This window comes from Pristiophorus japonicus, chromosome 11 (assembly GCF_044704955.1).
Source record: "Pristiophorus japonicus isolate sPriJap1 chromosome 11, sPriJap1.hap1, whole genome shotgun sequence".
In the NCBI taxonomy this organism is placed as follows: Eukaryota; Metazoa; Chordata; class Chondrichthyes; family Pristiophoridae; genus Pristiophorus; species Pristiophorus japonicus.
The window spans coordinates 104,871,667-104,896,648 of NC_091987.1; the positions used below are offsets into that span (position 1 = coordinate 104,871,667).

Here is a 24,982-nt window from a genome sequence, read left to right on the forward strand (position 1 = left end):
ATCTGCTATTGTCCTGTTCACTCACATATTTAATCCTCCTCATTCTTTAATTTCTAAGAATATGTGTGCCTACCTGTAAATGTGTATAGGTGTGTTGCATGCCAGTGTATGTGCACTGTATTCTTGTATAGCTGCATGTAATGCTTACATACCTGCAGCACTTTTATAATTGCAAATTCCTGGTGGCGAGCGCATTCTGGCGGTGGCGCGGAGTATTAACAGGGAACGGTGGTGACGCACGTCCTCTGGCGGTGGCGGTGAGTATTTACAGGGAGCGGTGGCGAGCGCCCTCTGGCGGTGGCGGTGAGTATTTACAGGGAGCGGTGGTGGCGAGCGCCCTCTGGCGATGGCGGTGAGTATTTACAGGGAGCGGTGGCGAGCGTCCTCTGGCGATGGCGGTGAGTATTTACAGGGAGCGGTGGCGAGCGTCCTCTGGCGATGGCGGTGATTATTTACAGGGAGCGGTGGCGAGCGTCCTCTGGCGATGGCGGTGAGTATTTACAGGGAGCGGTGGTGGCGAGCGTCCTCTGGCGATGGCGGTGATTATTTACAGGGAGCGGTGGCGAGCGACCTCTGGCGATGGCGGTGAGTATTTACAGGGAGCGGTGGCGAGCGTCCTCTGGCGATGGCGGTGAGTATTTACAGGGAGCGGTGGCGAGCGTCCTCTGGCGATGGCGGTGAGTATTTACAGGGAGCGGTGGCGAGCGACCTCTGGCGGTGGCGGTGAGTATTTACAGGGAGCGGTGGCGAGCGCCCTCTGGCGATGGCGGTGATTATTTACAGGGAGCGGTGGCGAGCGCCCTCTGGCGGTGAAGTCGGCACCGGGATCGCAGGCCTGGTGCTCATGGCCACATTTTTCGGCGAGGTTGTGTCCGTGTTCTCCCGGGCGGTGGACGAGGACGATGTTGAGGAGGATGAGGAGGACCAGCAGATCCGGAGGGAGTTGGCGGGCCGCAGGTGAGACGGAGCCGGGCGGGGCGGGGCTTGAGCCGCTGTCGGGCGGGCGGCCTGGGCCCGGGCCCAGAACAAGGCGGAGAACCCGTTTTAATCAAAACTGATGGGGTTCATTATTTTAACAACATTAGACTGAGCGGTGATTGACCCCTGACCCCATGTCTGTGGGGATTGACCCCTGACCCCATGTCTGGGGGGGATTGACCCCAACCCCATGTCTGAGGGGATTGACCCCATGACTGGGGGGATTGACCCCTGACCCCATGTCTGGTGGATTGACCCCTGACCCCATGTCTCTGGGGATTGACCCCCGACCTCATGTCTGGGGGGATTGACCCCTGACCCCATGTCTGGGGGGATTGACCCCATGTCTATCTTGACAGGGTAGATGCGGGAAGGATGTTTTCCCTGGCTGGAGAGTCTAGAACCAGGGGTCAGCCATTTAGGACTGAGATGTGGAGGAATTTCTTCACTCAGAAGGTGGTGAATCTTTGGAGTTCTCTACCCCAGAGAGTTGTGGAGACTCAGTGGTTGAGTATATTCAAAACAGAGATCGATAAATTCTTGGATATTATAGAAACATAGAAAATAGGTGCAGGAGTAGGCCATTCGGCCCTTTGAGCCTGCACCACCATTCAATAAGATCATGGCTGATCATTCACCTCAGTACCCCTTTCCTGCTTTCTCTCCATACCCCTTGATCCCTTTAGCCGTAAGGGCCATATCTAACTCGCTCTTGAATATATCTAATGAACTAGCTTCAACAACTTTCTGTGGTAGAGAATTCCACAGGTTAACAACTCTCTGAGTGAAGAAGGTTCTCCTCATCTCAGTCCTAAATGGCTTACCCCTTATCCTTAGACTGTGTCCCCTGGTTCTGGACTTCCCCAACATCGGGAACATTCTTCCTGCATCTAACCTGTCCAGTCCCGTCAGAATTTTATATGTTTCTATGAAATCCCCTCTCATCCTTTTAAACTCCAGTGAATACAGGCCCAGTCGATCCAGTCTCTCCTCATATGTCAGTCCTGCCATCCTGGTGAACCTTCGCTGTACTCCCTCAATAGCAAGAACGTCCTTCCTCAGATTAGGAGACAAAACTGAACACAATATTCCAGGTGAGATCTCACCAAGGCCCTGTACAACTGCAGTAAGACCTCCCTGCTCCTATACTCAAATCACCGAGCTATGAAGGCCAACATACCATTTGCCTTCTTCACCGCCTGCTGTATCTGCATGCCAACTTTCAATGACTGATGTACCATGATACCCAGGTCTCGTTGCACCACCCCTTTTCCTAATCAGCCGCCATTCAGATAATATTCTGCCTTCGTGTTTTTGCCCCTATAGTGGATAACCTCACATTTATCCACATTATACTGCATATGCCACGCGTTTGCCCACTCACCTAACCTGTCCAAGTCATCCTGCAGCCTTTTATAGTGTCCTCCTCACAGCTCACACCGCCACCCAGCTTAGTGTCATCTGCAAACTTGGAGATATTACACTCAATTACCTCATCCAAATCATTAATGTATATTGTAAATAGCTGGGGTCCCAGCACTGAGCCCTGCGGCACCCTACTAGGCACTGCCTGCCATTCTGAAAAGGACCCGTTTATCCCGACTCTGCTTCATGTCTGCCAACCAATTCTCTATCCACGTCAGTATATTACCCACATTAATTCCAGAAGATTTGTCAAGCATGATTTCCCTTTCATGAATCCATGCTGACTTGGGCCGATCCCGTCACTGCTTTCCAAATGTGCTGCTATTTCATCTTTAATAATTGATTCCAACATTTTCCCCACTACTGATGTCAGGCTAACCGGTCTATAATTATCCGTTTTCTCTCTCCTTCCTTTCTTAAAAAGTGCTGTTACATTAGCTACCCTCCAGTCCATAGGAACTAATCCCGAGTCGATAGACTGTTGGAAAAAAATCACCAATGCATCCACTATTTCTAGGGCTACTTCCTTAAGTACTCCGGGATGCAGACTATCAGGCCCCGTGGATTTATCGGCTTTCAATCCCATCAATTTCCCTAACACAATTTCCCGACTAATAAGGATTTCCTTCAGTTCCTCCTTCTCACTCGATCCTCGGTCCCCTAATATTTCCGGAAGATTATTTGTGTCTTCCTTCGTGAAGACAGAACCAAAGTATTTGTTCAACTGGTCTGCCATTTCTTTGTTCCCCATTATAAATTCACCTGATTCTGACTGCAAGGGACCTACCTAATCTTTTGGGTACTGTTGCGGGGGATGACTCATCGGGGAGGGCAGTAGCAGCCAAGTTCATGGCACAGTGGGTGGCTCTGCTGCACAGGAGAGCAGGAAAAAGAGTGGGAGAGCTATAGTGGTAGGGGATTCTATTGTAAGGAGAATAGATAGACGTTTCTGCGGCCGCAATCCAGGATGGTATGTTGCCTCCCTGGTGCAAGGGTCAAGGATGTCTCGGAGTGGCTGCAGGACATTTTGGAGGGGGAGGGTGAACAGCCAACTGTCGTGGTGCATATAGGTACCAACGATATAGGTAAAAAACAGGATGAGGTCCTACAAGCTGAATTTAGGGAGCTAGGAGTTAAATTAAAAAGTAGAACCTCAAAGGTAGTAATCTCAGGATTGCTACCAGTGCCACATGCTAGTCAGAGGTGGAATTGCAGGATAGCTAAAATGAATACGTGGCTTGAGGAGTGGTGCAGAAGGGAGGGATTCAAATTCCTGGGACATTGAAACTGGTTCTGGGGGAGGTGGGACCAGTACAAACTGGACGGTCTGCACCTGGGCAGGACTGGAACCAATGTCCTTGGGGGAGTGTTTGCTCATGCTGTTGGGGAGGGGTTAAACTAATATGGCAGGGGGATGGGAACCTATGCAGGGAGACAGAGGGAAGTAGAATGGGGGCAGAAGCAAAAGATAGAAAGAAGAAAAGTAAAAGTGGAGGGCAGAGAAACCCAAGGCAAAATTCAAAAAGGGCCACATTACAGCCAAATTCTAAAAGGGCAAAGTGTGTTAAAAAGACAAGCCTGAAGGCTCTGTGCCTCAATGCGAGGAGTATTCATAATAAGGTGGATAAATTAACTGCGCAGGCAGCAATTAACGAATATAATATGATTGGCATCACGGAGACATGGCTCTAGGGTGACCAAGGTTGGGAACTCAACATCCAGGGGTATTCAACATTCAGGAAACATAGACAGGAAGGAAAAGGAGGTGGGGTAGCGTTGATGGTTAAAGAGGAAATTAACGCAATAGTAAGGAAGGACATTAGCTTGGATGATGTGGAATCGGTATGGGTGGAGCTGCAGAATACCAAAGGGCTGAAAACGCTAGTGGGAGTTGTGTACAGAGCACCAAACAGTAGCAGTGAGGTTGGGGACAGCATCAAACAAGAAATTAGGGATGCGTGCAATAAAGGTACAGCAGTTATCATGGGCGAGTTTAATCTACATATAGATTGGGCTAACCAAACTGGTAGTAATACGGTGGAGGAGGATTTCCTGGAGTGTATTAGGGATGGTTTTCTCGACCAAGATGTCGAGGAACCAACTAGAGGGATGGCCATCCTAGACTGGGTGATGTGTAATGAGAAAGGACTAATTAGCAATCTTGTTGTGTGAGGCCCCTTGGGGAAGAGTGACCATAATATGGTAGAATTCTTTATTAAGATGGAAAGTGACACAGTTAATTCAGAGACTAGGGTCCTGAACTTAAGGAAAGGTAACTTCGATGGTATGAGGCGTGAATTGGCTAGAATAAACTGGCGAATGATACTTAAAGGGTTGACGGTGGATAAGCAATGGCAAACATTAAAAGATCACATGGATGAACTTCAACAATTGTACATCCCTGTCTGGAGTAAAAATAAAACGGGGAAGGTGGCTCAAGCATGGCTAACAAGGGAAATTAAGGATAGTGTTAAATCCAAGGAAGAGGCATATAAATTGGCCAGAAAAAGCAGCAAACCTGAGGACTGGGAGAAATTTAGAATTCAGCAGAGGAGGACAAAGGGTTTAATTAGGAGGGGGAGAATAGAGTATGAGAGTAAGCTTGCTGGGAGCATAAAAACTGACTGCAAAAGCTTCTATAGATATGTGAAGAGAAAAGGATTAGTGAAGACAAACGCAGGTCCTTTGCAGTCAGAATCAGGTGAATTTATAATAGGGAACAAAGAAATGGCAGACCAATTGAACAAATACTTTGGTTCTGTCTTCACGGTATGGGAATCAAGGGATATGGGGATAGTGCAGGAAAGTGAGTTGAGGTAGAAGATCAACCATGATCGTGTTAAATGGCGGAGGAGGCTCGAGGGGCCGAATGGCCTACTCCTGCTCCTATTTCTTATGTTCTATTGGTGGGAATGATCCCTGGTTTGATGGTGGGATTAACTTGTGGGTCTGATAATGGGACTAATAAAAGAGCCGAGAGACTGGGTTAGAGTCCTGTGAAGAGAGCTTTGCTTTACCCGAGTGCAGTGGTTCAAAGCGTCGCAGGATTGGCAGGATGTCAGTGTTCTCCAAGGTCAGTGTTCTCTCTCAGGCCAACATCCCCAGCATCGAGGCATTGACCACACTCGATCAGCTCCGATGGAAGGGCCACGTTGTCTGCATGCCTGATACTAGACTCCCAAAACAAGCACTCCACTCCGTGCTACATCACGGCAGGCGAGCCCCAGGAGGGCACCTTGAAGCCTCCTTCAAACAATGTAACATTCAACAATAACAACGTTTATTTATATAGCATCTTTAACGTAGTAAAACATCCCAAGGTGCTTCACAGCAGTGTTATAAGACAAAACAGATAAATTTGACACCGAGCCACATAAGAAGAAATTACGGCAGATGACCAAAAGCTTGGTTAAAGAGGTAGGTTTTAAGGAGCACATTAAAGGAGGAATGAGAGGTGGAGAGGTTTAGGGAGGGAGTTCCAGAGCTTGGGGCCCATGCAGCTGAAGGCTCGGCCACCGATGGTTGAGCAGTTATAATCGGGGATAGTGAAGAGGGCAGAATTTGATGAGTGCAAACATCTCGTGGGGTTGAGAGGCTGAAAGATTACAGAGATAGGGAGAGGCGAGGCGATGAAGGGATTTGTAAACAAGGATGAGAATTTTGAAATCGATGTGTTGCTTAACCGGTGCAGGTCAGCAAGAACAGGGGTGATGGGTGAACGGGACTTGGTGCGAGTTTGGACACGGGGAGCCGAGTTTTGGATGACCTCAAGTTTACTTCCCTACCGACTCTTGGAAATCCCTGGCTCAAGACCGCTCAAAGTGGGGGAGAAGCATCAGAGAAGGCGCCGAACACCTCGAGTCTCTTCATTGGGAGCAAGCAGAGGCCAAGCACAAATAGCAGAAGGAGCGCACGACAATCCAGGCACCCCACCCACCCGTCCCTCCAACCACCGTCTGTCCCATCTGTGTCTGAGACTGTACGTCCCGCATTGGTCTCATCAGTCACCCGAGAACTCATTTTAGTGTGGAAGCAAGTCACCCTCGATTCCGGGGCACTGCATAAGAAGGAGGTACCAGAGGAGAGAATGCTGTGAATGCACTGCTAGTCCATCAGCATCTGGAAAGAGAAAAGACAGGTTAACATTTTAGTGGCAGCCCATTGTCAGAACGCATCAGTTTACACACGCAGAGCATTAACCCAGCTCTTCCCTGCCGTGCATTTCCAGAATTTCCCTTTTTATTGCTGATTTCCATCAACTCCAGGTTTTTCTTTCTGTCTTTTCGCCAGTGCTGAAGTGGAGTCAGAATTACCAAAATTCCCCTGTTAATCAATGCTGATTGGGTTTTATTATTTTAAGAAAATGAGACTGAGTGAACACTCCCATCAATCTCTCCCGGTACTCGTCACTAATCTGTGGCTATTCAGGAAGTATCTCCATGTTCATTTATCTACAGTGTAGTGTGGCTATTCCTCTGGTTGTGGTTGGGCCTGGAGTTTTATTGTACCTGTATTTTCCCCATCAGAGAGATTTCTATCCACTGGAGCTCAGCAAGCAGGACATCCACTGAAAGCACAGCAGAGCTCAGCCTCCCTTGCTCAACGTTTCTCATTGCTGTGGGACATAATGCTGTAGGTGAGTGAAGTAGGAGGTGCAGCTAGGTCCATCTGGGCCTGAATTGTTGTCGGATATCCAATTCCTGTCTCTCGCAGTCTTCTGTCTCTCAGTTTGATCACTACATTCTTGCCACTGCTTTTCTGCACCTTCCTCTCTGTCTTTCCAAAGCCAAAGATTACATTACCTGCAGTTTCTCCTCCCAGTATCCTTGCGATACTGAAATCAATCCTCCTAGTCTCCGCCTCATAACCCAGTTTTTTTCCAGGATATGCAAACTTCTTGTTCCCCTCGGTCTGTTTCTTGTTCCCCTCGGTCTGTTTCTCGATACCCCCGGTCTGTTTCTTGCTCCCCTCGGTCTGTTTCTTGTCTCCCTCGGTCTGAAGAACATAGGAATTAGGAGCAGGAGTAGGCCATTCGGCCCCTCGAGCCTGCTCCTCCATTCAGTAAGATCATGGCTGATCTTCAACTTCAACTCCATTTTCCTGCACTATCCCCATATCCCTTGATTCCCTCAATATTCAAAAATCTATCGATCTCTGTCTTGAATAAACTCAAAGACTGAGCCTCCACAGCCCTCTGGGGGAGAGAATTCCAAAGATTCACCACCCTCTGAGTGAAGATGTTTCTCCTCATCTCAGTCCTAAATGGCCGACCCTTTATTCTGAGTCTGTGACCCCTGGTTCTAGACTCCCCAGCCAGGGGAAACATCCTCCCTGCATCTACCCTGTCTAGCTCTGTAGGAATTTTGTATGTTTCAATGAGATCACACCTCATTCTTCTAAACTCCAGCGAATATCGGTCCATTCTACTCAATCTCTCCTCATAGGACAATCCCCCCCAACCCAGGAATCATAGTCTGGTGAACTTTCATTGCATTCCCTCTTTGGTAAGTATATCCTTCCTTAGGCAAGGAGACCAAAACTACATAGTAAGACTCCTTTACTCTTATATTCAAATCCTGTTGTAATAAAGGCTAACATATAATTTCCGTTCCTAATTACTTGCTGTACCTGCATGTTAACTTTCAGTGATTCGTGTCCAAGGACACCCAGGTCCCTCTGAACACCAACATTTCCCAATCTCTCACCATTTAAAAAATACTCTGCTTTTCTATTTTTCCTACCAAAGTGGATAACTTCACATTTCTCCACATTATGGGCCCAAGTTTTGAGCCGCGCCTAGAACGGCGCAGTCCCGACCTGGACGCCCGTTTTTCGCGCCACAAAGTGCGCCTAAAAAAAAACTCCATATTCTCCACCTCCCTGCAGGTCCTCTGGCCCTCGGCGCAGTGCAGCACGAGCTGTAGGGGGCGGAGCCAGGTCCCTGCGCTGAAAACAGTGCCGGGACCTCTGCACATGCGCGCTACAGTGGGCACGCAAGTGCAGTAGCTCCAGGCGCCCGAAACTGTGTGGGAGGGGCCCGAAGCACGCAGCCCCTAGCCCTGGCCGAATGGCCTCAGTGGGGCTGCGTGAATAAGGCTCCTCCCACGGCCAGCTCCTGCTTCCTCCCAACCCGACTCGACTCCCGCTTCCCGCCCCCCGGACCGGACCCGACCAACCCCCCCCCGCCCCCAGACCGGACCCGCCCCCCCCGCCCCCGGACCGGACCCGACACCCACCCCCCCCCCCCCCCGGACCGAACCCGACAACCCCCACCGCCCCCGGACTGGACCCGACACCCGCTCTCCCCCCGCCCCCGGACTGGACCCGACACCCGCTCCCCCCCCCCTCCGACCCCGGACCGCACCCGACACCCGCTCACCCCCTGCCCCCCCGGACTGGATCCGACCTGACCTCCTTCCCCCGACCTGACCTCCCTCCTCCCTCCCTCCCCCCGATCCGAACCGAACCGAACCGAACCGAACCGACCTCACTCCCTCCCACCACCCCCCCCGACCCAACCCAACGCCACCTACCTGTACATCTGGTGCTGGGGACGGACCCTGCCCGAAGTCTCGGGCCCGGCCCGTTCAGCCTCCCTCCCCCTTCTCCTTCCCCCCCACCCCCAATCTCCTTCCCCCCCCCAATCTCCTTCCCCCCTCCCCAATCTCCTTCCCCCCTCCCCAATCTCCTTCCCCCCCCCCCAATCTCCTCCCCCCCCCCCAATCTCCTTCCCCCCCCCAATCTCCTTCCCCCTCCCCCAATCTCCTTCCCCCCCCCAATCTCCTTCCCCCCCCAATCTCCTTCCCCCCCCAATCTCCTTCCCCCCCCAATCTCCTTCCCCCCCCAATCTCCTTCCCCCCTCCCCAATCTCCCCCCCCAATCTCCTTCCCACCCCCCAATCTCCTTCCCCCCCAATCCCCTTCCCCCCCTCCCCAATCTCCCCCACCCTCCCCAATCTCCCCCACCCTCCCCAATCTCCCCCCCCTCCCCAATCTCCTTCCCCCCCAATCTCCTTCCTCCCCCACCAATCTCCTTCCCCCTCCCAATCTCCTCCCCCCCAATCTCCTTCCCCCCCCAATCTCCCCCCCCCAATCTCCTTCCCCCCCCAATCTCCTCCCCCCCCCAATCTCCTCCCCCCCCCAATCTCCTCCCCCCCCCAATCTCCTTTCCCCCCAATCTCCTTTCCCCCCCAATCTCCTTTCCCCCCCCCAATCTCCTTTCCCCCCCCAATCTCCTTCCCCCCCAATCTCCTTCCCCCCCAATCTCCTTCCCCCCCAATCTCCTTCCCCCCCAATCTCCTTCCCCCCCAATCTCCTTCCCCCCCAATCTCCTTCCCCCCCAATCTCCTTTCCCCCCCCAATCTCCTTTCCCCCCCCAATCTCCTTCCCCCCCCATCTCCTTCCCCCCTCAATCTCCTTCCCCCCCAAATCTCCTTCCCCCCCCCAATCTCCTTCCCCCCCCAATCTCTTCCCCCCCCAATCTCCTCCCCCCCCCAATCTCCTTTCCCCCCCAATCTCCTTCCCCCCTCAATCTCCTTCCCCCCCAAATCTCCTTCCCCCCCAATCTCCTCCCCCCAATCTCCTCCCCCCCAATCTCCTCCCCCCCAATCTCCTTCTCCCCCCCATCTCCTTCTCCCCCCCATCTCCTTTCTCCTTCTCCCCCCCATTTCCTTTCTCCCTCTTCTCCCCCCTCCCCCTTCTCCCCCCTCCCCCATCTCCCCGTTCTCCCCCATCCCTCCCCCTTCTCCCCCATTCCTCCCCCTTCTCCCCCATCCCTCCCCCTTCCCTTCCTCTGCTCCCCCCCTCTCTCCCTCTACCACCCTCCTCCCCCTCCCCTCGCTGTCAGAAACACAGACACTGACAGACAGAGAATGAGAGACACACAGACAGACAGAGAGATAGAGACACTGACAGAGACACACTGAGGGGGGCATCCCAGCACGCTGTTGGAGGGCTCCCGGTGCTGCAGTCGGTAAGTAGAAAATGTTTTATTTATTGATTTAAAAAAAATATTATTTCTTATTAATTTTTTTTGATTGATTTATTGGTTGATTTATTGATGTATTTATCTTTTATTATTGATGATGGCTCTTTATTTGTAAAACTGAAGTGTTTAATGTTTGTAAACTTCCTTTTAAAACACCCCCCCCACCATTCCCTACGCCTGATTTTCTAAAGTGTAGACAAGGTTTTTTTCGAGCGTACAAAAATCTTCACTTACTCCATTCTAAGTTAGTTTGGAGTAAGTTTTCACTACCTAAACTTTGAAATCAGGCGTAAGTGGCCGAACACGCCCCCTTTTGAAAAAAAAATTCTGTTCCAAAGTGAAACTGTTCTAACTGACTAGAACTGGAGCAAACTAAATGACGAGAATTCCGATTTCTAAGATACTCCGTTCTACACCAGTTGCTCCTAAAAATCAGGAGCAAATCATGTGGAAACTTGGGGCCTATATTCCAGCTGCCATATTCTGGCCCTCTCACTTAGCCTGTCTATATCCCTTTACAGTCTCTTTGCGTCCTCTTCACAACTTACTTTCCTACCTAGTGTTGTATCGTCAGCCAACTTGGATATATTACATTTGGTCCCCTCATTTAAATCATTGATATAGATTGTGAATAGCTGAGGCCCAAGCATTGATCCTTGCGGCACCTCATTAGTTACAGTCTGCCAACCCAAAAATGACCTGTTTATTCCTACTCTCTGTTTTCTGTTCATTAACCAATCCTCTATCCATGCTACTGTATTACCCACAATCCCATGAGCCCTAATTTTTTTTAATAACATTTTGTGGCACCTTATCGAATGCCTTCTGAAAATCATGAAAACCCACGTTACCTGATCACTCCGTCCTGATTTACCTTGTCTGTTGTGCATCAGTGTTCCAATGTTCAGCAATGACCGAATGAATGGTATTATTGACCACGCTGTGTGTTTTAATAGGGTTTCTGAACACCTTCGTTCAAAGCTCTGGGAGCTGGGAAGTTATTGGAGCTGTTACACTGTGGAATGAGAGAGTTAAAGGAACAGATACCTTAGATCAGCAGTTTCCTACAGATTCGTCATGTCTTCTCTACCGGCTGGCATCCAACCCAATGGTGTGTTTTGTGATTGAATAGTTCTGTCTGAATATCTGATAGTCTAAGGAAATTTGAGTGTAAAATAGAGTTAAGAACATAAGAAATAGGAGCTAGTGTAGGCCATACGGCCCCTCGAGCCTGCTCCACCATTCAATAAGATCATGGCTGATCTTCGACCTCAACTCCACTTTCCCACCTGAACATATCCCTTAATTCCCCTAGACTCCATAAATCTGTCTATCTCAGTCTCAAATATGCTCAGAGACTCAGCATTCGAAGAAAGACTGGATCAACTAGGCTTATATTCACTGGAATTTAGAAGAATGAGGGGATCTCATAGAAGTATATAAAATTATGACGGGACTGGACAGGTTAGATGCAGGAAAAATGTTCCTGATGTTGTGGAAGTCCAGAACCAGGGGTCACAGTCTAAGGATAAGGGGTAAGCCATCTATGACTGAGATGAGGAGAAACTTCTTCGCTCAGAGAGTTGTTAACCTGTGGAATTCCCTACCGCAGAGAGTTGTTGATGCCAGTTCATTGGATATATTCAAAAGGGAGTTAGATATGGCCCTTACGGCTAAAGTGATCAGGGGGTATGGAGAGAAAGCAGGAAAGGGGTACTAAGGTGAATGATCAGCCATGATCATATTGAATGGTGGTGCAGGCTTGAAGGGCCGAATGGCCTGCTCCTGCACCTATTTTCTATGTTTCTATGTTTCACAGCCCTCTGGGGCAGAGAATTCCAAAGATTCATAACCCTCTGAGTAAAGAAATTCCTCCTCATCTCTGTCTTAAATGGCCGACCCCTTATTCTGAGACTGTGCCCCCTCGTTCTCCCTCATGTGCTTAACCAGCTTCTCCTTAAATGCATCGATGCTATTCACCTCAATCACTCCCTGTGTTGTGGATTCCACATTCTCACCACTATGTACAATGGGATAAAATAACCAGGTGATAAAACCTGTTCCCTTTTGCCCGAGTTACTAGACATGTCTTATTCCCGTTCAGGTGGTCAGAATCAAGCTTCACTGGGTCGCTGCAGTGGCCTGTGGCTGTGATGGGTATTGTATTTCCAAGCTCACTGACCGCGGTGATGACAGGCTGGCCAAACTCGTGATACGCAGCAAACATTTCCTCCCACGATCTTCTACCCACCTCTCCTGAAGGCACTAACCCAAGCTTTGATAGGGTCAGTCGGGCAGTTACAACGCGCGCCCCTTGGTGTCAGTAAGCAGTTTGACAGTGGGTGGGAGAGGAGCGATCACTGCCAGATTTGATTCCCCCCCCACCTTGCTTGACGTCTGAATGTGCACTTTGCTGCAAGTGCTGAGCGCTGGGAGTCCTGGCTGTTCTTCTCTCTGACTGGACGGTGGTGAGGAGAGTGTATTGGGCGAGGAGTGGCAAATGATGTTGGGCCGGGTTCAGTGCCAACTTCAAACGCCGGCCTTGTTAAACCTGTGGGATGTTGAAAATTGACTGAAATAAGCCACAAGAAGTGCAGAGTAAAGTCCCGTGTAACCCCCTGGCAGTGGATTTACTCCCTATGCAGTTCAAAGCAACTGCATTCTGCTGTTCAGTAGATGCAACAGAGTCCCAATATCCGTTAAATAACGGATCCTAAAATGGTTAATATTGTGAATATATTAAAAAAAAGGAAAGACTTGCATTTATATAGCGCCTTTCATGATCACCAGACCAAAGTGCTTTACATCCAATGAAGTATTTTTGGAGTGTAGTCACTGTTGTAATGTGGGAAACACGGCAGCCAATTTGCGCACAGGCAACTCCCACAAACAGCAATGAAATAATGATCAGATAATCTGCTTTTTTTTGTGATGTTGACTGAGTGATAAATATTGGCCAGGACACCGGGGATAACTTTCCTGCTCTTCTTAGAAATAGTGCCATGGGATCTTTTACATCCACCTGATAGGGCAGACAGGGCCTCGGTTTGTTGTCCCATCCGAAAGACGGCACCTCCGGCAGTGCAGCGCTCCCTCAGCACTGCACTGGAATGTCACTCTAGATGTTTGTGCTCAAGTCTTTGGAGTGGAACTTGAACCCACAACCTTCTGACTCAGAGGTGAGGGTGCTACCCACTGAGTCACAGCTGATTATTATTAAATGACCAAATGAGCACCTCCATTATCCTGGATTTCTGTTTCACCTGTAGCTGTCACTGGTTTTTGTAATTTCCACGGCCTCTGACCCTTTACTTGTGCCGATGTGGTAAAACTTACAACAGTGACTACACTTTAAAAGTACTTCATTGGCTGTAAAGCGCTGTGTGACGTCGGGTGGTCATGAAAGGCGCAATATAAATGCAAGTTCTCGCCTTGAAACTGTTGTCTTTTTGCTGTCATACGATGTCCTTGTATTGCTACAGGTCCTGGCCTGCCAGTGTAGCTGCTATGTGGCTGAGGATCAACTCTTCCAGTGGGCTGAAAAGGTAGGGGCACTTGTACTGTTGCATTTCCGCCCAATCCCCTTGGGCTATTCAGCAGCTGCGTTACTATATCTCTTGTATTACATGTGGGCAGAAGATCAACGGTTTATATCTTCATTTACAAATATTAGCTTTGCCTATCGGCAAAAAACTGTGAGGCTGCTGACTTCCGGTGCTTGTGTTACTGGACTAGTAATCCAGAGAACACGAGTTCAAATCCCACTGTGACTGCTCGAGAATTTGAATCTGGAAATAAAAAGCTGGTGTCAGTCAAAGTGACCGGATTGTCATAAAACCAACTGGTTCACTGGTGTCCTTTAGGGAAGGAAACCTGCCGTCCTTACCTGGTCTGGGCCTATATATGACATTGGTCCCACACCAACGTGCTCGACCCTTTAACTGCCCTCCACTCAGTTGTATCAACCACTACGAAGGAAGGCCCACCATCACCTTGCCAGTGACACCCACATCCTGTAAATTCATAAAAGAAAGCTGACAGACATTTCTCGCGATCTTTAACTTATATAAGAACATAAGAACATAAGAAATAGGAGCAGGAGTAGACTATTTGATTCCTCGAGCCTGCTCAGCCATTCAATAAGATCATGGTTGATCTGATCATGGTCTCGGGTCCACTTCCCTGCCCGCTCCCCATAACCCCTTATCGTTTAAGAAACTGTCTATTTTTGTCTTAAATTTATTCAATGTCCCAGCTTCTACAGCTCTCTGAGGCAGCAAATTCCACAGATTTACAACCTCTGAGAAGAAATTTCTCCTCATTTCTGTTTTAAATTGGCGACCCCTTATTCATGCCCTCTAGTTCTAGTCTCCCACATCATTGGAAACATCCTCTCTACATCCACCTTGTCAAGCCACCTCATAATCTTACACGTTTCGATAAGATCACCTTTCATTCTTCTGCATTCCAATGAGTAGAGGCCCAACCTACTCAACCTTTCCTCATAAGTCAACCCCCTCATCCCCGGAATCAACCGAGTGAACCTTCTCTGAACTGCCTCCAAAGCAAGTATATCCTTTCGTAAATATAGAAACCAAAACTGCATGCAGTATTCCAGATGTGGCCTCACCAATACCCTATACAACTGTAGCAAAAATAGAAACATAGAAAATAGGTGCAGGAGTAGGCCATTCGGCCCTTCGAGCCTGCACCGCCATTCAATGAGTTCATGGCTGAACATGCAACTTCAATACCCCATTCCTGCTTTCTCGCCATACCCCTTGAACCCCTAGTAGTAAGGACTACATCTAATTCCTTTTTGAATATATTTAGTGAATTGGCCTCAACAACTTTCTGTGGTAGAGAATTCCACAGGTTCACCACTCTCTGGGTGAAGAAGTTTCTCCTCATCTCGGTCCTAAATGGCTTACCCCTTATCCTTAGACTGTGACCCCTGGTTCTGGACTTCCCCAACATTGGGAACATTCTTCCTGCATCTAACCTGTCTAAACCCATCAGAATTTTAAAAGTTTCTATGAAATCCCCTCTCATACTTCTGAACTCCAGTGAATACAAGTCCAGTTGATCCAGTCTTTCCTGATATGTCAGTCCCGCCATCCCGGGAATCAGTCTGGTGAACCTTCGCTGCACTCCCTCAATAGCAAGAATGTACTTCCTCAAGTTAGGAGACCAAAACTGTACACAATACTCCAGGTGTGGCCTCACCAAGGCCCTGTACAACTGTAGTAACACCTCCCTGCCCCTGTACTCAAATCCCCTCGCCATGAAGGCCAACATGCCATTTGCTTTCTTAACCGCCTGCTGTACCTGCATGCCATCCTTCAATGACTGATGTACCATGTCTCGTTGCACCTCCCCTTTTCCTAATCTGTCACCATTCAGATAATAGTCTGTCTCTCTGTTTTTACCACCAAAGTGGATAACCTCACATTTATCCACATTATACTTCATCTGCCATGCATTTGCCCACTCACCTAACCTATCCAAGTCACTCTGCAGCCTCATAGCATCCTCCATGCAGCTCACACTGCCACCCAACTTAGTGTCATCCGCAAATTTGGAGATACTACATTTAATCCCCTCGTCTAAATCATTAATGTACAATGTAAACAGCTGGGGCCCCAGCACAGAACCTTGCAGCACCCCACTAGTCACTGCCTGCCATTCTGAAAAGTACCCATTTACTCCTACTCTTTGCTTCCTGTCTGACAACCAGTTCTCAATCCACGTCAGCACACTACCCCCAATCCCATGTGCTTTAACTTTGCACATTAATCTCTTGTGTGGGACCTTGTCGAAAGCCTTCTGAAAGTCCAAATACACCACATCAACTGGTTCTCCCTTGTCCACTCTACTGGAAGCATCCTCAAAAAATTCCAGAAGATTTGTCAAGCATGATTTCCCTTTCACAAATCCATGCTGACTTGGACCTATCATGTCACCTCTTTCCAAATGCACTGCTATGACATCCTTAATAATTGATTCCATCATTTTACCCACTACCGATGTCAGGCTAACCGGTCTATAATTCCCTGTTTTCTCTCTCACTCCTTTTTTAAAAAGTGGTGTTACATTGGCTACCCTCCACTCCATAGGAACTGATCCAGAGTCTATGGAATGTTGGAAAATTATTGTCAATGCATCCGCTATTTCCAAGGCCACCTCCTTAAGTACTCTGGGATGCAGCCCATCAGGCCCTGGGGATTTATCGGCCTTTAATCCCATCAATTTCCCCAACACAATTTCCCGACTAATAAGGATTTCCCTCAGTTCCTCCTTCTTACTAGACCCTCTGACCCCTTTTATATCTGGAAGGTTGTTTGTGTCCTCCTTAGTGAATACCGAACCAAAGTACTTGTTCAATTGGTCTGCCATTTCTTTGTTCCCCATTATGACTTCCCCTGATTCTGACTGCAGGGGGCCTACATTTGTCTTTACTAACCTTTTTCTCTTTACATATCTATAGAAGCTTTTGCAGTCCGTTTTAATGTTCCCTGCAAACTTCCTCTCGTACTCTATTTTCCCTGCCGTAATCAAACCCTTTGTCCTCCTCTGCTGAGTTCTAAATTTCTCCCAGTCCCCAGGTTCACTGCTATTTCTGGCCAATTTGTATGCCACTTCCTTGGCTTTAATACTATCCCTGATTTCCCTAGATAGCCATGGTTGAGCCACCTTCCCTTTTTTATTTTTACGCCAGACAGGGATGTACAATTGTTGTAGTTCATCCACGCGGTCTCTAAATGTCTGCCTTTGCCCATAAACTGTCAACCCCTTAAGTATCATTCGCCAATCTATCCTAGCCAATTCACGCCTCATACCTTCAAAGTTACCCTTCTTTAAGCAGAATTCCACTATATTATGGTCACTCTTCCCCAAGGGGCCTCGCACAACGAGATTACTAATTAATCCTCTCTCACTACACAACACCCAGTCGAAGATGGCCTCCCCCCTAGTTGGTTCCTCGACATATTGGTCTAGAAAACCATCCCTTATGCACTCCAGGAAATCTTCCTCCACCGTATTGCTTCCAGTTTGGTCAGCCCAATCTATATGCATATTAAAGTCACCCATGATCTCAAGACTTCTCTGCTTTTATACTCCATCCCCTTTGCAATAAAGGCCAAGATACCATTTGCCTTTCTGATCACTTGCTGTACCTGCATACTATCCTTTTGTGTTTCATGCACAAGTACCCCCAGGTCCCGATGTACTGCAGCACTTTGCAATCTTTCTCCAAAATCCGGCAGTCTGAAAATCGGAATTGTGCGAAAGCCGGACATTTTTGAGAAGATCCCATTTGATAATCAGTAAAATAAAATTCAGAATTATTGGCACAAACCGCCGGGCCGGACAAGTTATCGCTTTCACCACTATGTTTTAAATGGTGTGCGATTGGTCTGAGCCTTGCCGAATGACCCTCGACCCGGTCCGACCCGAATGACCCTCGACCCGGCCCGATCTGAATGACCCTCGACATGGCCCGACCTAAATGACCCTCGACCCGACCTGACCCGAATGACCCTCGACCCGACCTGAATGACCCTCGACCCGGCCTGACCCGAATGACCCTCGACCCGGCCCGACCTGAATGACCCTCGACCCGGCCTGACCCGAATGACCCTCGACCCGGCCTGACCCGAATGACCCTCGACCCGGCCCGACCTGAATGACCCTCGCTCCGGCCTGACCCGAATGACCCTCGACCCGGCCCAAACCGAATGATCCTCGACCCGACCTGACCCATGCTATTTTGTCTGAAATCCGGAAAAATCCAAAAACCGGCACGGTCTCGGTCCCGAGGTTGCCAGATTTGAGACGTCGTACCTACATGATGGGCTCGCGTGCTCTTTCCTCATAGCCTTGCAAATTTCTCCGTTTCAAATATTTATCCCATTCCCGTTTGAAAGTTACTATTGACTCTGCTTCCCTTTCAGGCAGTGTTCACATCTAGCTCAGACCGATGGGCTGGCCTTCCCCTCCGTTAGCTGTAAGGATCTGATGTGAAATGATTTCGGAAAACTTCAATTCAGCAGGCATGGGCACAGATGGCTAAACTTTGGCACCAATTGTGTCTTGTTTGCCCCAACAATGTGTCCTAACATAATGTGCCTCGACTGCACCCTGGTGATATTTCCATTTCCCACACCAGCTATCATTGAATGAGCTTGCAATTTGGTGCCATCAGCTGTGTTTACAAAGCCCTTCACTCATCTCGATCCACAGTCAATGTGGTCCCCACCCATGGAGCTCTCTCACTGCTGATTGGTCAGTCATAGCTGTCAATCGTGGTGCACTTCATCGGTGGAAGTGATTGATGAATGGCAGTGATGATTGGCCAATTAAAAGCAAATAGGCTAGGTGGAAGAAACAAAAGTTTATATGCTGATATCCAAGTCCTGTGCTTTGTGGAAATGGACCACAGTCTGCCCTGTGAAAACCCCAGACTTTGAGACACTCAGCAGATAATAAAATGCACAAAACTCTGTGTCAGTGGGAGGAACCATGCTGATTTCAGTATGAGTGATGCAGTCTTGTCGAGTGGTATTTTCATGTGTCTGGTGACTAAGGGTAGGAAATGTTCTTCCCATTACAGGTGTTTGGAAATATACAGAAAAGGAACCTAGAGGTGATCGTCCTATCGAGCTCTTCGGTGACGGAATATAAATCAGCCAGGTCCACTGCCAACATCTCTGTGCCTTTCCTTCGGGCTCTGAAAACCAGAGCGTCCCAGGAGACTCCCCCATGTGCGTTGTTGGAGCAACCGAATGTGGTCTCTGGCCTCCCGGCAGCAGGTATGGCCAGTGGGTGATTGATTCTGCAGGGGAGGGGAAGGAAGTTGCATGATTTGCCAATTGATATCACTATCTCTTTCTGTTACTGTGTTTGTAGGGTTTATATCTCCAGCGATGCTGAAACCCCTTTGAGTTGCACGGGGGAGGGGGTGCGGAGGGAGTTAGAATTTCTGGCCTCCTGGCTGGAAATCCCTGTTACTGAACCAGGCAGTCATTTCGGTTTTAGGCTGATTTCACTTTCACTTTTCCTTCCTTTGACATGATGATTATCCAATTGACCTTTCAAAAATAGGTAATTAATGAAACATCCATTGGACATGATACTAAATGACCCTTTTACAATTTCTCAATCTCTTTGCCTTTAATTTTTACCCCATTTTCACACACACAATATTTTGCTCCCCTATTTTGGATCTCACACCAGCGAAAGGGTCAGCAGAGGTGAGCTTGACCAGTGCTGACTGCCCTCTACCCTTCCTCAGAGGTGCATCAGAATTCTGCATATTGATCACTTTCATATGGAGCATAAACACTGGCACAGACCAGTTGGGCCGAATGGCCGGTTTCTATGCTGTAAATTCTATGTACCACCACTTTTCATAAGAATATAAGAAATAGGAGCAGGAGTAGCCATTTGGCCCCTCGAGCCTGCTCCGCCATTCAATAAGATCATGGCTGATCCTTGACCTCAACACTTTCTTGCACTGTCCCCATATCCTTTGATTCCCTTAATATCCAAAAATCTATCCATCTCTGCCTTGAATATACTCAACAACTGAGCCTCCAAAGCCCCCTGGGGTAGAGAATTCCAAAGATTCACCACCCTCTGAGTGAAGACATTTCTCCTCAACTCAGTCCCAAATGGCTGACCCCTTATTCTGAAACTGTGACCCCTGGTTCTAGACTCCCCAGCCAGAGGAAACATCCTTCCCACATCTACCCTGTCAAGCCCTGTAAGAGTTTTATATGTTTCAATGAGATCACCTCTCATTCTTCTAAACTCTAGAGAATATAGGCCTAGTCTTCTCAATCTCTCATAGGACAATCTCCCCATCCCAGGAATCAGTCTGTGCACTCCCTCTATGGCAAGTATATCTTTCCTTGGGTAAGGAGACCAAAACTGTACACACTACTCCAGGTGCGGTCTCATTAGGGCCCTATGTAATTGCAGTATTCTCCTCTCCTCACCCTCTCTATTTTAAAATGTTGATTTCCCCCACTACCTTGCTCGCTTAAATTCCACCTCGCCACAGCCTCCGAATGCCCGTGTTTAGGCAGCAAGAAATACTATTTTTTCTATGAAACTTCCTATGTAATCTTCCGTTTCCTGTTCAGTTTATTTCCATCTGCCCTTTTGGAAATGCCTTGCCTCTAACCTGGTCCGTTTCCCGCCTCCTGTCCTCCTTGCTGGTTTGTGGTAGAATGGTGGCAGATATGGTGGCCTGATGTCATTTTCACAATCACACCCAGCGATGCAATCTAAAAGCACGCATTTAAAATTGTTCAGAAGTAACTTTAGGTCCCCGGAGCTGATGACACTTCTGTTGGCAGAGATTGCCCATATGTCGAATACATTTCTGTCTTGCATGCCTGGCGTTCCCGATCCCTATTATCCTTTTAAATCTGAAAGCCTGGTGCCAGTTCATCACTATTCTAATTTACGGAGAATCGCTCCTGCCCTTTGCAGTATTATCCTGCACAGGGATTTAGCCTTTCACTTTGGTTCTTGTTAAAAAAGGTATGGCCTGAAGGATGTTTCTGGGAGATGCCTTATGACAAACTGCCCCCTCCCCCCACCCGATTATTATTTTTTGTCCCCTTTACTATGGGGAAGTGTCTGATCTCCTGTGTCTGCAGCATTGCTGAGGTTGGGAACTCGATGGAGAGAAAGGTTAAGCCTACATCCCTCTGCTCCTTCCATGGCACAGACTGCAGCTGTTCAAGAAGGCGGCCCACCACCACCTGCTTAAGGGCAATTGGAGATGGACAGTGAATGACGGCCCTTGCCTCTGAGTCAGAGGGTTGTGGGTTCAAGCCCCACTCCAGAGACTTGGGCACTAAATCTAGGCTGACACTGCAGTGCTGAGGGAATGCTGCACTGTCGGAGGTGCCGTCTTTTGGATGAGACGTTAAACTCAGGCCCCGTCTGCTCTCTCAGGTGGACGTAAAAGATCCCAGGGTAGATTTCGAAGAGGAGCAGGGGAGTTATCCCCGGTGGCCTGGACAATATCCCCCAATCAACATCACTTAAACAGATTATCTGGCCATTATCACATTGCTTTTTGTGGGAGCTTGCTGTGTGCAAATTGGCTGATGTGTTTCCTACATTACAACAGTGACTGTACATCCAAAAGTACTTCATTTGGCGGTAAGCCGCTTTGGCACATCCTGAGGTCGTGAAAGACGCTATTTAAATGCAAGTCTTTCTGTGAACTCTAGGCTATTGAGTTTCTCTCATGAAGGGCAGTAACTTATGGGATTTGGTGTCACAGACAGCAACATCCCTCTGATACCCCAATCGAGTGGCTGTCCTTCGCATGTGAGCACGGCCAGCGAATGGCACTGAGGCTAATTGTGATGCATCCACCGCCACCCTGGGCCAGATCAACCAACTCAACTCGCACCAGGTTTGTGTGGCTCAGTACAGGATCTGGAGCTACCCATTTAGTCGTTTGAGGTTGGCGGGCGGGGTGGGGGTGTGCTTCAGGAGCTGAGTGTCCAATTGTCTGCTTTGAACGGTGCATTTTCTTGTGGTTCCTTCTCCAGTCCTGAGCTATTGTCAGGTTCGACAGGTCCCCGCCGTGCTCTATCATTGCTACAGTGACGTCACAAAACTAGATTCGCTGACAATAGAAGCTTTCAGGCCACTGCTCGCGTGCAAAAGCTTGATTTCTTTTGTGAAGGTAAGGGCAGTTCACACTGTGTGGGGTGGGGTGTGGGTGGGGGTGTGCGATGTGGGGGTGTGGTGTGGGGGGAGTCACTGTCGATACTGAAGCCTGAGTTCTAGCTGTAGTCTATTTGGTGATCCATTTTTACATAATATGTAATTAACTACTCTCTATTAACTTAACTTCATAAAAGCCAGCATTTGATGCCCTCCTAAGACCTGGTTTAAAAACTTTTACTTCAATTTTCCCTGCTCCCTTATCCCTCTAGTCCTGAAGGAGTTGACTGTTGGTGAGCTAGTGTTCTGTAGCCAGGAGCCCTCCAAAACCAGCTCACCATTCTCTGTGTGAGCTTATACAGGGTGTTCCAACAGGTTATTCGACAAAGAGAAGTGGGACCTACCACAGCCAAGATTAATGGTGTCCTTGTGGACACTGGCAGCCATCTGACTGTTTGCCCAAGGAGTTTCCCTTCCTGTGTGAGGTTAGATAACGAATTTCAGCAGGCTGTTTATCGATGGAAAGAATCACACTCGAGCCTGACCTGGTCCACTAACAACATTTGGCTCATGTGGAGTATAACCAGGGAGTGGTTGAAGCGAATACAACAGATGCATTGAAGGGGAGGCTAGGCAAGTATATGAGGGAGAAGGGAATAGAGGGATATGCTAATAGATTTAGATGAGGAAAGACGGGAGGAGGCTCGAGTGGAGCATAAATGCCGGCATGGACTGGTTGGGCCGAATTGCCTGTTTCTGCTCTGTAATTTCTCTGTAACAACTTGCATTTACATCGCACTTTTAATGTAGAGAATATCCCAAGCTGCTTCACAGAGGCATAAGGAACAAATGGACGCTGAGCGATGTTCACTCTAATTTTTTTGGATGTGCGCGGCCCCTTTAACAGGTGGGGTGGCCCCTTTAACAGGTGGGGTGGCCCCTTTAACGGATGGCGAGGCCTCTTTAACACGTGGGGTGGCCCCTTTAACGGGTGGGGCGGCCCCTTTAACAGGTGGGGCGGCCCCTTTAACGGGTGGGGCTGCCCCTTTAACGGGTGGGGCGGCCCCTTTAACGGGTGGGACGCCCCCTTTAACGGGTGGGGCGACCCCTTTAACTGGTGGGGCGGCTCCTTTAACTGGTGGGGCGGCCCCTTTAACTGGTGGGGCGGCTCCTTTAGCAGGTGGCGCGGCCCATTCAAGGTTCTGTGCATGCGCAGTTTTTCCATTTACGAGCTGCTGAGCGGGATCTGCAGGGTGGCCACGCAGCTTAACGGGAACACTGACACTGAGCCAAAGGAGGGGTGGTCACAAGTTTGGTTAAAGATGTGGGTTTAAGAAATGTCTTAAAGGTGGAGAGGAGGCAGGGTTAAGGGAGGGAATTTCAGAGCGTGCGGCCTTGGCAGCTGGAGGTGAAACAAACAGGCTTGCGAAACTATGCAGCCGCCTGGCGGTCTGGATGTCCCGGGCAAGCCACTCACTGGCCTTTCAATGGGAATAACCGCACGTGTGTGCAGATTTGAATGGGCAACGCAGCCAATTAAAGGGCCCCGAGCACGCAAGAACTGTTACAGGGAACATTGGGCACAACCACCAGTGATGGGGCGAATGGAGGGCTGGAATCACAGAAATGGAGTCTGGGGGAGGGTGTGATAGGCTGTAACATTGGAGGTGGTTACACAGATAGGGAGGGATAAGGCCATGGGGGAATTAAATCCGAGGTTCGAGGTGTTGGGGGCAGGAGCCAATGTTTGTCAGCACGGATAGGGGTGTCGGGCAAATGGGTCTCGGTGTGGGATAGAATGCAATGGCAATGTTCCTGCAAGGGTCAAGGGATAGCCGTTAAGAGTGATTTCCTTGGCTGATTTCCCCCCCTCCCCCCCCCCCCCCCCCTCACTCCGCACTGCCATGCCTCACCCTGGAACCCTGAGAGACTAAAACACATTGAGCAGTATTTGTGAATGGTTTCTTTGTTTCCTTGCAGGATACCTCCCGAAGTGTAGAAATACTGAAGCAGCTCGTCGATAGGAGCAAGATCCAGAGCAACCTGTACACATGAGACTGTGGAAATGCCTAATTCGTTTTGAGATCAACGATTGAGAGAATTCCAAAAATATCTGGGTTATTATCTGAGTTTAGGAATGTTTTATAAATGTTAAACCGTGACAGTCAGTGTTTTGAATTAAATACTGTGTTAAACTGTGGAGAGTACTGTATGTGTCTTCTGCTCATTGTATTGTCTCTTTTATTTCTTCCTTGAGGTTTTTTGATTTTGCAGTCCTCATATATTTCCAGTCTGGAGCTAATTCCATCACCCTGACATTATCCTGTATGCCTGTCAATTATTAAAATGTGCAGTGAGAAGACGTCTTTGTTTTTCTTTCTTGAAGTCAACGACCTGATTATTTACAGGGGAGTGGGGGGGGGGTGGAGGGGCAGTGAAAGTATGTCCAAAGTTTTAAAAGTGCTGACATTTACTATTCCGAGTGATTTGTCCCTGTACACCGCCCTCCTCGTACCTGCTGCTGGTTAAACAAAAAAATCTCCCGCGCATCACCAATTGATTACACAGCTGTACCCATGCAAGTTATTTGACGGTGAAAGTTGAAACTGCTGGATATTAGAAATAAAATGCTGGAAATTTACTGCTGGATCCTCAGCGGCCGTAAAAGAGAAAAGATGTTTTGGGCACAGGTCGTTTATCAGGATGAAGTTAAAGACTTGCTCTGGGACGGTATCCAGGAACACCAGGGAGGTGATTGTGTGGGCACTCTCTGCCCGACTGCCCCGCTGACAGTTAAACGGTCACAAACACTTCCACTTTCCCAAAATGTTGGATCCGCACATTGGTGCAGCACACGCCTAATAAATAACAACCTTTCTAATACCGAGGAGGCTTT

General features: G+C 48.7%; 1 protein-coding gene across 1 annotated transcript; it reads left to right on the top strand.

Annotated features, from left to right (window-relative positions):
- The first annotated feature begins 796 nt into the window (after positions 1–796).
- psmg1 (proteasome (prosome, macropain) assembly chaperone 1) lies at positions 797–24,446 on the top strand. Its single transcript, XM_070893029.1, has 7 exons — positions 797–957; positions 6,930–7,039; positions 11,346–11,500; positions 13,872–13,934; positions 19,004–19,202; positions 21,969–22,105; positions 24,067–24,446. Exons 1-7 carry the CDS (start codon positions 845–847, stop codon positions 24,139–24,141), a joined length of 852 nt encoding a protein of 283 aa, XP_070749130.1. The 5' UTR covers positions 797–844; the 3' UTR covers positions 24,142–24,446.
- Positions 24,447–24,982: the final 536 nt, after the last annotated feature.

Bases quoted from the DNA above. Each gene is read 5' to 3' on its own strand.
- psmg1 (XM_070893029.1), top strand. From the start codon at position 845: ATGGCCACATTTTTCGGCGAGGTTGTGTCCGTGTTCTCCCGGGCGGTG. The intron at 11,501-13,871 runs GTGTGTTTTGTG...GTATTGCTACAG, and splicing joins GGCTGGCATCCAACCCAATG to GTCCTGGCCTGCCAGTGTAG. The intron at 19,203-21,968 runs GTATGGCCAGTG...TTCCTTCTCCAG, and splicing joins CTCTGGCCTCCCGGCAGCAG to TCCTGAGCTATTGTCAGGTT.